Here is a 12,689-nt window from a genome sequence, read left to right as displayed (position 1 = left end):
TTACTGAATTATCAAAACAACTCTATTGAGTGGGTATCACTATTATCCCTATGTACAGATGAAGAAACTGTAACTCAGAGTTTAAATGATCTACCCAAGATAACACAGCTAACAGAGGTGTGCTATAAACCCCAATCTAACTCCAGAGTCTAGGCCTAACCACTGTGTACCACACACTGCTATTGCAGCATGGAGATGCAAATGGCCATAGGGTAGGGAGCAATACCACATATAAGCACAGTGAATATATATTTGTGATGGAATATTCTGGAAGTGCCTCAGCCATGAGGAAAAACTGTTTCCTTCTCCTCAAACAGCTGGCAACTCAACTGGAGAATATGTGCTTAGGGCAATCTACAGTGCTTAGACTGCCAGGAGATTGATAATTAAAATGAGGTAAGAAAAAAAAAGAATGAGGTGATATGATATGATGAATAAGCTCTCTGCATTGGTTTTATGCCACTTGAAATAAAAACCTAATTTTTCAACCTGGAAAAGAGGGTGATAATCTATCCCATATTACAGATATCTAGATACAGCTTATGTTAGTGCTGATTAAACATGTCACATAGAGAGGGCATATTCTCAATTACATAAAAGTCAGAGATCTTTAATCAAGTGCCAATTCTGAAGTAATTTCTATCAAATGTATCTACTACAAGTGATAGTTTCTATAATGTATTTTCCGCACTGACTATACTAGGTGCTAGGATTACTGCCATTGGCCCCACAAACAAGCTGATGGTACTTACCCACCACAGTCCCACAAGTTCAATACCAGGTTTCCCAGAAATCGAACATGAGAGTGTTCTACATCAACTGGAAGACAAATATGACAAATCTAGTATTATAGCATGTGAGGTGAAATTCAAAATATGCTAGCCCAAAAAGAACTAACCCATGGAATTTAGAAGGACCAAAGTGGAGTGAAATGCTCAAAGCTACAAGAAGGTGATTTTTAGCTTAGTAGTGTAGTTTAGTGGCAAGGTTGGCACCTAAACTACTCTGAGCTACAAAGCTGGCTTTCATGTAAGTCATTTTACTTTTTAGTACTTTAGTGCTTAGAGGAGAAACAATCTCCAATTATAATATTCATGTTAAAATTTCAACATGTGAGACAGAGATATATACCATTTAATAGCTCTTCCCTGACCCACCAACATCCTCCACAAAAAAAAAAATTTAACACCACCAAATATAAATCAAGCATAAACCATAACCCAACTCACTCCTTCTTTTGGTTTCCCTATTTGAGTTAATGTCCCATTTGTAGGGGGAAGCAGGTCATTGTTGACTTCTCCATCCACATTCACTGATATTCCTTTGTAATCCCTCAATTCCACTCCTTGTTTAACAACTTGTCACTAACATTAAGGAAGACCTTTACCTTTCCATGCCTATACAACTATAATAGCTCCATAATTATCTCCCACCAAGAAACCTTACCCACTTCACTTTATCCTATAGGCTACTGTCAGGTTCATCTTCTTAACACTACTTTGAACATGTCACTCCCCATTCAAAAAACTTTCAATGGTTCCTCCATGCCTACAGTGGGGTATACAAGGTCCTTTGGAATTTGGCTTCCAATCTAGCTTTATATTCCTCAGTGAGTCACATTAATAAAGCCTTTTGCTTCAGTCCAATTTGGTTTATTCATAGTCCTCCCCAACCCCACTACCTCCCCAACTCCCAATATACCTTACACCAGAGGTCGCAAACTTGCTAATATGGGTCAGGCCAGTAAATGTACAAAAGCAAAGATAATCATGTATGGAGGGTAAACACCCACCCAAGAGGATGATGGAGTGGGTGGCAATTACTCAATGGCTCAGCTCTAGCTCATTTGTCAGGCATGAATGTGGAATCAAGATGATCATATCTTTAAATTTTTCAATAATGTGGTAAATCCAGATTTTTACAGAAACTTTTACATATTAATAACTAATTCCAGTGTTTTCTAAAACACTGTACAGGCCAAACAAAACATACCTACAGGCCTTATCCAGCTTACAGACTGCTTGTTTGCGACCTCTGCCTTACACTTCTCTCTCCACTCTATACTTTGCCTACTCTGTTCATCTGCCTAGAAAGTCCTCCCCACCTTTCTTTCAAAGTTATATTCATTTATTAAGACCCAGATTAAATTCCACCTCCTCTAAAAGCCCTACCTGGCCACCCCCACTTACCGTCATCACTCCCTCTGAATTCACTCAAACATTTATTAAGCATCTACTCTCTGCCAGGCACCAAACATCACAAGGAGAAATAATAAAAAATAAGAATTTTTATCCCAAAAATTTCCTTCAAGTCTAGCAATTATCATTTATGCAATTTATGTGACAATCAATCATATGGTGGTGTTTTGTCTATGACTATCTTGAATCTATTGCTTAAATTGCTCTCTAACTTTTATGCAACTTTATATTCTTATAAGCTAGATCATAAGCAACAAAGTATTATTTAAAAAAAAACATGGGCATTGAAGGTAAACAGTTTTTAGTTCAAATACCAGCTGTACTTCTTTGTGTGACCTTGGGCAAGTCACTTAACCTCTGAGTATGTTTCCTTTTCTATTAAAAAGGGTGGGAGGCATGCTATTGACCTTACAGGATTATTTTAAGAATTAAAGGAGTTATCATACAACTGCCTGGCACATAGTAGGTGCTCAAACTACTTCCCTTCTCCCCCTTACTTCCCCCTCCTTGGAAAAGGAATCATATCTTACATGTCTTTGTATTTCCAACAGAGTCTACGAGAGAGAAGGTGCTCAAACTGCTATTAATTTGAAGACTATGTAAACGGTCTAGTACTAAAAAAAAAATGGAAAGAAGTGCTACTGAGAAAGGGAAAGACAATAACAAAAGAAGTGACAGGATTCAGTGACTGTTTAGATATGAAGCACATGGGACAGAAATCTGATTTCTACTCCCATATCAGAAATTGTTCTCATCAAATAACCAATGACCCCATTACCAAATCCAATGGACTTTTTTTAGTCCTAGTCTTACTTTCTACAGCATGACACTGTTGACTACTCTCTTCTCAAAAAATTCTCTTCTCTTGGACTCTGATATCATACCTATAACCTCTCTGGCAGATCCTCCTATTCTTCTTTCTGTCCCTTAAATGTTAGCATTCTTCAGGATTTCACGTTTGCAACCTACTTTTCTCTCTAGATTTTCCCCCCAGGTAAGCTTTCTATTCTATTTCCATTATTTAACATTTGGATACTGTTAACTCCTAAGTGTGTATCTCTTAGTACAGATGTCTCTCTCCCTTTCTGAAACATATAATGGACATCTTTACTTGAATAATGCACAAGTATCCCAAACTCAGTATATCCAAATATAACTCATCACCATTGTTTTCTACAAAATCTATTCTTCTTTCAGTCTTCTCCATCTCAGTGAATTTAACCGATTGCCTAAGCCAAAACCTTAATTTTATCCTTGAGTGCACTCTTCCCTCTACTATTCACCCCAAATCTATCAGCAAGTTCTATTGACTCCATCTCTTAAGTATATCCTAAATGCATTTTCTCCTCACTATATTCACTAACACTACCTTAACCCAAGTTAAAGCCCCATTATCTCTTACCTGGTCTACTAAAATAGTTTCCTAATTTATCAACCTGCTTCTACCCTTGCCTCCTTCCAATCTGTCCTCCATATTAGATATAATGGTCTTTCCAAAATGCAGATTTTACTCCACTCTTCTTTAAAAAGAAAAAAGTCTCTGTATATGTATGATTGTAAACAGCCAGAGAAAATAAAAAAGGTCAAAAGGACAATTTCAAACTACTAATGGTGGTCGTCCCAAGGAAGCAGGCCTGATGATGAGGGAAGAAGCAAACTTTCTACACTTCTCTAATGTCTAAATTTCTCACAAGTATTACTTTTGTAATTACAATTGAAAATTAAAAGTAACAAAATCTGATCATGTTACTTTTTTGTTTAATTCTCTAGAGGCTGTGCTCTGTCCTCAGTTCAAACTATCTGATTTGGGTTACAAGACACTTTATGATCTAACCCCTATGTTCTGCCTCCCTCTCTTATTCTTCCTGTCCTGCCATCATAAGAGCAACTGAAAAGAATCAGAAGAGAGCTTTGAGAAATCACATAAACTTATGGGGCCGAAAGAAGAAAATATTTTTTTAAAGAGTAGGGATAGTTAAAGATAAATGAAGAAAACCAGGGTAATAAAGCATTAAATAAAAGCCAAGGGAACAGAGAATTTTGAGAAGGTAAGAAATCTTGGAGCTGTCAACAGTTTTTGTGACTAAAATACTTCATAATCATATTTTTATTGACAAGTTTACTATTCCAACAAACACATTTTAATACCCTCTGATAAGGTAATTATATCACCATTCTGTATCCTTACCTCAAATTTTAAAACAAAATAAGCTCTAAGTTTAACAAAATAAAACTGGATTTTTTTCACCAATGACAAACTATAAAAACACTAAAACATTAAAGGTGATATAATATTTTAGAAGTACTCTTTTACTAGTTTTAAAGAAAATCAGCAACTGTATAAAATGGAACAGTAAGTAAAATCAAAGCACTAGATGTATTTTCAAGTAGTCTGTAAGTTTAGCAGTAGAATCCAGACTTTTCTTCAGCAATGACAAATTAGCTAATGACACATTAAAGTATTAAGTCCAATATAGTTATTTTAAAGCATATTTTACTACCTTTGAGGACATACAGTAATTGCTAGCAAAGTATATCAATAAATGTTCCACTTGAGATATCCTTAAGGACAAGTGTCCTGTTGCATTCACAGTGCTTGGCACACAGGATGGTCCAGAAGAGCACTTGAAAAAATGGACTGCTTGAATATATAGGATTTATATAATTTGCAACATTGCTTGTAACTTTTTAATGATGCTGCTAGATTACTTCAGAACTATTTCAAGAAGCTTGAATAGTTTTGAAATTTGGGATACATGACTATTCACTAGACTTAGGGTAATCAACCTCTGCTGGTTAGCTAAACACAAGAATATTAATTGACTAGAAAAAGGTACTTCAGTAAAATGTACAGAATTTAAAACACACAGAGAATGAAATGCCATAGAACTGGTGTCTGTAGCACAATGGATAGAGCAGGAGTATATAGTGACATTTCAGTTCTAACACTTGCTAGTTGAGTAAGCTCAACTTCTAGGTCATCTATCAATGCGAAGTTAATATAAAGACTAAATTAAATCAAAAAGCATATAATAAATATCAGCTTCCTCTAATCTACTGAAACCATGATTATTAGGTCCAGATATTTAACTTGGGAGAATAGAGACAAATTAAAATCTAGCAAACCAAGACATGAAGAGGTCTGGACAGGTACTTTTCTAGAAGGAAGTCTCTCAAGGCATGACAAGTCATATAGGACCCTGTCCTGACAAAATTTTTGAGGAATGGCTAGATGAAGACTAAATAAGATGCTTATCAAATGTACAAAATGCACCAAGCTAAGAAGATAGCTAACAGAACAGATGAGATAATAAGCATATAAAATGAAAGGGATGGGGATCTGATCGGTTTTCTACAGATAAGGAAACTGAGCCCCTGAAAGATAATAACTTGTCCTGTACTTCACAGTTAACAAACAGTGGGTAAAGGAACATAAAAGATAATACAAGCAAAACTGAATAATTTAATAGAGATAAGAATTTTTTCTTAGATTTAAAACATTAGCTGCACAAGAATCAAAAGGATGATATGTGTTTTAATAACAATGTATGTGAAAAGGAATTGTTTTTTTTTTAGTATGACTCAATATAATGAAAGCCACTCCATAAAAAAATAATAGGGGGCTAGACAGTGCTAACAGCAGTGTGATGACCAGAATAAGAAATATAATAGTCCTGGGGCACCTGGGTGCCTCAGTCAGTTAAGCGTCCGACTTTGGTTCAGGTCATGATCATACAGTTCATGGGTTCGAGCCCTATGTCACACTCTGTGCTGACAGCTAGCTCAGAACCTGGAGACCATCTTTGGATTCTGTGCCTCCCTCTCTCTCTGACCCTTCCCTGCTCACACACACACACACTCTCTCTCTCTCAAAAATAAAATAAAAACTTAAAAAAAAAGAAATATAATAGTCCTGGGGCACCTGGGTGGCTCAGTTGGTTGAGCATCTGACTTCGGCTCAGGTCATGATCTCACAGTTTGTGGGTTCGATCCCTGTGTCAAGCTCTGTGCTGACAGTGCTCAGAGCCTGGAGCCTGCTTCAGATTCTGTGTCCCTCTCTTGCTCTGCCCTTCCCACACTCATGCTCTGTCTCACTCTCTCTCAAGGATAAATGAAACATTAAAAAAGAAAGAAATATAATAGTCCTACCCTGATCTGATCAGATCACATCTATATTCAAGTCTCAGCACTTTAAGAAAAACAGACACATTCAAACAAGTCCTTAAAAATGCTTTGAAATGATGTAAAATGAGGAATAGATAGAGGAACTGGAGATGTTTAACTTAAGTAGATAAGATTTGAGAAGCAAGGATGGATTGAGACATTAATCATACTTAAATACTTGTAGAGACTCAAAGGAACAGAAAGGGGACCAGCTAACAAAAAGGGAAATACACACACTTAGGGTTCTAACTAAGAAATAGCTTTCTAACTATTAAAGCTGCTCCAGTTCTGACTCTGTGTGTGTGTGTGTGTGTGTGTGTGTGTGTGTGTGTGTGTGTGTTTAATATACGATACTCCAAGTACTTTATAAACAAAAATGAGATTTCCTTCTTTGTATCCTAGGGTCTGGAACAAAGTTGTTTGAAAATCTTTGTTGTTCTTAAAACCAGAGTGGGATACCTTATGAAGCAGTGGGTAACTTGTCCCTAAAAGTGTTCATGATGCTAGTAACCCAGATCAGGAAAGCCAGATCAGTAACCCAGATCAGAAAGCCAGGTAGGGCAATGCTTTCATCACTTAAAGGCCGAGGACCTTGGCAGAATCCAAAAATGCCTGGATGCCACAAAATAAAATGGCATTACAGTCTAGAGACAGAAGAGGTCTTCCAGAAGCATAGATCCACTGAACTAGCAGCCACAGCAGCCCAGCTAGCTTATATTAAGAAGCCAGATTTAGCATTCAAACAAAAAAGGGCAATGAAACATTTCTCAAGTCAGAGCTAGAACTCCATTGAGAGCATCTATATATATTCAGGAAGAGAAGCAGCAGAGAGGACACATCAAGTTAACCTCCCAGCAACAGCCCCCATCACCCAGAATTTACCTTTTAATGACTGAAAGCTTTTTAAAAAATCTTAGAGATTTTATTGTTATGCTTGTTAATACCTATCAAGTAATTTCCTTTTATATAATAAATTAAAAACAACCCCTCACAAAAAGGAACAAATAGTCAAACAAAAAGGTCTTTATGTTTGTTTAAGAGCAGGATAAAAAACAAGTTGAAGAAGGGTATCCCACTTGGTAAGCAATCTAGAAAGAATCTCCCCAATAGAGCAAGCAGTAGTAACCAGAATTAGGCCACATCCCTCTGAGAAGGAATGAAAAACAAAGGGGAAACATGCTCCAAAACAAATCTCTGAATGTCTACATTCCTAACTTACCACAACCAAGTGCCTTATGCAAATTATTAATAGTTAATATCACCTGATTTCACAATATGATAAAACATCTTACTTGTTGCACCAAGGCGACGTGTGTCTCTGGCAATATAATTTGCAAAGATAATAGACCTCATGCTGGTCTTACCAGACCCACTTTTACCCATCAATAGCACCTAAAAACAAAGTGAGAAAAAACAATGAAGTTAGGAATCTAGAACAAATCAAATCTAAAGAGACCTATTTTTCTCCTGTATTTGATGTTTTACTGAAGTGATAGTACCAACAACTTGCTGCAAATACTTGTAACTAACTAGTTCCCTGACCAATGGTGAATGCAGAGATCTAAAATTCCAGAGACCAGGCACTTACCTGTCATGGATCACACATCCTCTTGGCAATATAATCAGATGAATTTACTATGTTACCATCATACATTATCATATATTCAGAACTATGTTAGTGAAATAACAACTTGAGGAAATCAAACCCTGATCTCTTATAATCTAATGCTTCATACACTGAACTACCTGGCAGGGGATTTCATTGTAACTGAAAGTTATTCCTCCTGCTCAAGGTCAACCTTTCTACCTTTGCCCTTAATCTTATCCCTTCTACTTACTCTATGATTTTATTCTTTAATTACTCTGTATATTTTTCTTTTTAAGTGTCCCATGGCCTACAAGATCAGGTCCTTAAACAGCATATAAGACCTTCCTTGATCAGGCTTATCTAATCCTCTGCTGTTACCTCCTGACCTTCCTGGCCTGGAACTTTTAGAGTCCAGCCATACTGAACAGAACTGAACTGCTTATATCCACTTTGATTGCTCTCAGAACTCCAAGGATCCCAGCTCTATGTCTTTGTTTCATGCTGTACTCTCTGCCAGTAATTTTCCATTCCCTTTTCTTCCTTCAGCTAAACTCCATTCATCTCTCAAGACCTGGTTCAGTAACCATCTCCTCAAGAAGCTTCCCTGACCTCAACGTCCTAAGGTGGCTTAGGTGCATCTCAACTATTTCTTCCCAAGGCACTTGTACACCATTGCAAGGACCATGATGCATGGTTGTTATCTGGGATTTTTGGTCTTTCACAAGACTCTGAGTTCTTGAATGGCAGGGAGAACACCCTATGTATCTCCAGTGCCTAACATATAACAGATGCTTAAAATACATTCACCAAAAGAACGACCAAGCTATCAAAACAAAGATATAAAACAAGCAAGTTATTAAAGATGAGAACTTTCCAATGGAAAAGGTGAACTTATGAAGGTGAATAGCACCTTCATATCAATGTTAGCACCTAACAAAGACAGAAAAACACCTATCAAAGATACTGTAGATTCTTGCACTAGGAGGGAATTTGGTAAGGTGACTTTTCAGTCTTTTCAAACTTTAAAATTTATGGACTATAGTTCCAGTTACCTTGCTTTTCAAATGAAAAGGGTACAGGTTATGTCTTCAATCCCTAGATAATTTATGAAATTTTCTAATTACAAATATAGGGAATATTAACAAAAGTGTACTGCACTCAGGCTCAATTTAATCTAGCTATTTAGCTACATAACTTTATCTCACTAAGGAAATGTTACTGACAAACCAGTCTAAGGTTGTTGCACAAATAAACTTTTATTCTTAATTACATAGAAATTTCTGGTATTTTTAGCCCACCTTGTTGATAGCAACTTTATTTTTTTAAGTTTATTTATTTATTTTGAGAGAAAAGAGAGTGTTAGTAGGGAAGGGCAGGGAGAGAGAGAGAATTCCAAGCAGGTTCCATTTCATCAGTGCAGAGCCAGATGCAGTGCTCCATCTCATGAACCATGAGATCATAAACTGAGCCAAAATCAAGAGTCAGATGCTCAAGTGATTAAACTACTCAGGCACACTAATAGCAACTTTGGACAGGCTCATTAAGAACATTCCTCTAGCAAACTGAATTATATAACTGAAGTTTTGGATGAAGTTAAGGGTAAATATGGTGTTTTTCTTGTGTTTTTAATGTAAGAAATTTTCATCTGTTTATGGAAGACTAACCAAGGCCAACTGTGTTAAGTGCTAACTTAAGGCCTGCACACGCATTTACTCATTTAAACTTCATAACAACCCTATGAGATAGAACATATTATCACCATTTTACAAATGAAGACACTGAAAGCCCAAGTTTCAGAAATTTGCTCCAGAAACATGCCCTTATTGATTCTGCCTAACCCCCCAGGGTGGGGCACAGTACCATAAGAGAACAAGGGAAGGAATGCTCAATTCCACTTGGAAAACTCATATAAGACATTATAGAGGTAACATTTAAGTTGGGTTCCACAAAAATGTGCAGGAAGAGGCCTGTGTAGTGTTTATGTATGGCTTACAAAAAATGCAAATTCATAAATTTGGATGAAAACCAGATTCTATATAGCTATGACAAAGTGCACCAGTGTGGCAGATTGGTTTAGTCAGAAATAGATTTTTAAAGGGCATTCAATATGATGAAGTCACTTGAATTTTATTCTATGGGCTTTGGGAAGTATGTGAATGACCCAGTTAGATTTAAATATTAGAAAAATTAAATGATAGCAAAGAAGAGGACAAGACTCAATGAGAAAATGTAGAAGATTCCTGAAATGCTGCAGGAAAGATGACATATATACACTACAAATATATTTCCTGAATCATATCTTCTTACCTATACTTTCATGTATTTGATGTACTTAACAAGTCTTACCTTTTTCTTCATGGCTGTATTTGGTAGCACCCACCTGTAGATATAAACCAAAAGACAGTTTCCAGGATCCATTGCCTTAGAAATTGGAATTTACAAATACAAATAAATGTGGAGCTGCAAATGAACATGTTTAGCACAACAGTGGAGTACAGCTGTGTGTAGGAACTCAGTTTAAAGAGGCCCTTGTTCTCCTAAATTACAAAACTGGATCCAAGTTCCCTACCCCTAATTACAGTGCTCAGGAGATGGCTCCTAAGATTTATTTAGTGATATAAATGAGCCATAAAATTCAAGATTGATTTTTTTATCTTAAAAAATTTATCAAAGCAACATATACAAGTGCTTTAATAAAATAATACTGTCTTATTCGAATGTCCTCTATTATTTTTAAGTTAGCCTATTTTTAAAACCGGTAAGAATGTTAGTCAGCTGTCCTTCCAAGTCATTATTTTACTCATTACATGCACAAAGTATACACAATATATATCTCAAATTCAGGTACAAAAAGGCACTGAAAGTACTCTCAAGCCACTGATCTCTGCCCCGGAAATACCAACCTTCTCCCTAGACGTCTTATACTCAACATGAGGATGTTAAGTCTCCTTTACTGATAATTCTAAGAAACAGAACTATCTTCTCAATTAGAACACTCACCCCCAACCTCGGGACTGGTATCAGGCCCATCCCAAGGGTTGTTTCTGCCCAATTAACAACCAATCCTATTTCCAGTTTATCCTGTCATCAAAAGCATGATACCAATCAACAATACTGGTAAATAGAAGCAATTTATCATAGGAATGGTGTTGTAATTCATAATATTTTCTTCAGTTAGAACCCCCCCACTTCTAGGTTTCACATAATAAACTTCACCCACCCAAGCGATCCTTCAGGTTCCCCTATGGGAGGATCCATTCTTGGCCCCAGATTCTCTTTCTCCATCTTTCTCTGAGCGTCAGATTCTTCCATCAAGCAACAAGTCCTTTCCAGTCCTTTCTAAACCGCAGTACTTTTTCCCCCACGGTTACCTTAAACCGCCTTGAATTTGGCCTCAAGGAACAGCCTAGATAGCCAGCTCAAAGGCTAAATGATGTGGTGGTGCAAAGGAAGAGACAGAGAATGAGTGGAAAAGAGGAGTGGTGGGGGTTCGTTTCGAGTTTGGGCCTCAGGACCCAAAGTCTCGAAACGCAAAGGTGACTTCACGCAAAAAGAGGTGGGGACGGCGAAGGTGGCAGAAAGAGCGACCCGTGCGGTAGGCACTAAGTAATGAATGCCCCCGCCGGCTTGTGGTTACCGAGCCTGGTCGCCCGAGAAAGCGTCCGCCGACAGAGCAGTTACGACCTAATGCCCGCCCTTCAGGAGCCCAGGTACCTCACCGCAGGCACCGACTGCAGGCCAGGATCACGTGGGCACCTCCTGTAAGCCCAAAGCTGGTCACGTGACTGCTGCTACCCAAGGGGAGGGAGGGATGGGAAGACTACCATGGAGACTGCGCGGAGAAGGACAGAGTGCCGCTAGTCGCTTTAGCTAATCTCGCCCCACCTTGAGGTCCGGCGGGGAGCTATCATCCTGTAAGTGGTTTCCTTGTGGGCAGTCCCAGCACGACTGTTCTGCCACGCAGAATTAAAGGAGACGTTTTCAATTTCGGTGCTTCAACGCCAGTGTGTGTGTGGGGGGGTGGGTGTTTTGTTGTTTTGTTGTTGCTTTTTTAACATTGTTTTTGCTTTCCTGCTTTTTAAGTCTTTGTCCTCCTGTTTTTATTATTAGTCCCTGTAACCCAGCTTGTAATGAAATGACTTACTACATCCAAAGTGGTTACAACTATGTCTTTCGCATAGTATGCACGCAATGGAAGTTATTGCTGGGACCAGGTATTCATTAGGAATTCTAGGACACATACTCATCTCCTCACTTGTTTGAAAGTGGAAGGGAAATAAATTCTCATAGACCACAGTAAGAAGTCAGTAAAGTCTAAAATTGATAATTGAAGGGACATTCATAGATATTTACATACTATATTTAGAGTATGTAATAGAGACCTTCAGATAAAATGGCCAAAACAGTTCAAAGGGGTTGCTTCTGGAAAGGAGCAGGAGAAAGAAAGTGAGGCGACTATTTATTGCTTTTCATCTTAAGCCCTTTTGTACTATATATCTATATCAGTATTTATAAATAGATGGGTATATCACGTGTATATGTTACTTAATAAGAAAGGAAAATATGACAGAAGGGAGGGAGGAAAGTAGGAAGGGAAAGGAAACTGGATAGAACCAGGGTGCTATATGCTTCCAGACTTTTCCAATTGCTGTTCCATATGATTTTTTCTCACTGCAGCTGCCATGCCTCAAGAAAAACTTATTTTATTCTGATCACAGCTTCCCGAGCCCTATCACTCC

At 37.7% G+C, this 12,689-nt stretch overlaps 1 protein-coding gene across 5 annotated transcripts in view; it reads right to left on the bottom strand.

Moving 5' to 3' along the window:
• Positions 1-11,708, bottom strand: part of RRAGB (Ras related GTP binding B) — a 47,549-nt gene extending 35,841 nt beyond the window's left edge. For 2 of the 5 annotated variants that reach the window (XM_029929940.1, XM_029929944.1), the window contains exons 1-5: positions 11,171-11,663; positions 10,297-10,330; positions 7,655-7,754; positions 2,729-2,812; positions 753-819 (exon numbers count right to left, since the gene is read on the bottom strand). In XM_029929940.1, the coding sequence (XP_029785800.1) occupies positions 753-819; positions 2,729-2,812; positions 7,655-7,754; positions 10,297-10,330; positions 11,171-11,262 (377 nt within the window). In that variant the 5' untranslated portion in view covers positions 11,263-11,663. Of the gene's footprint in view, positions 1-752; positions 820-2,728; positions 2,813-7,654; positions 7,755-10,296; positions 10,331-11,170 lie in introns of all 5 variants that reach the window. The other 3 variants (XM_029929943.1, XM_029929942.1, XM_029929941.1) reach the window with 3 other exon arrangements.
• Between the last annotated feature and the right edge of the window lie 981 nt (positions 11,709-12,689).

The sequence above is a fragment of the Suricata suricatta genome, chromosome X, assembly GCF_006229205.1.
Source record: "Suricata suricatta isolate VVHF042 chromosome X, meerkat_22Aug2017_6uvM2_HiC, whole genome shotgun sequence".
In the NCBI taxonomy this organism is placed as follows: Eukaryota; Metazoa; Chordata; class Mammalia; order Carnivora; family Herpestidae; genus Suricata; species Suricata suricatta.
Note: the sequence above shows the minus strand (reverse complement) of the source record. Positions and strands in the feature narration are given on the sequence as shown.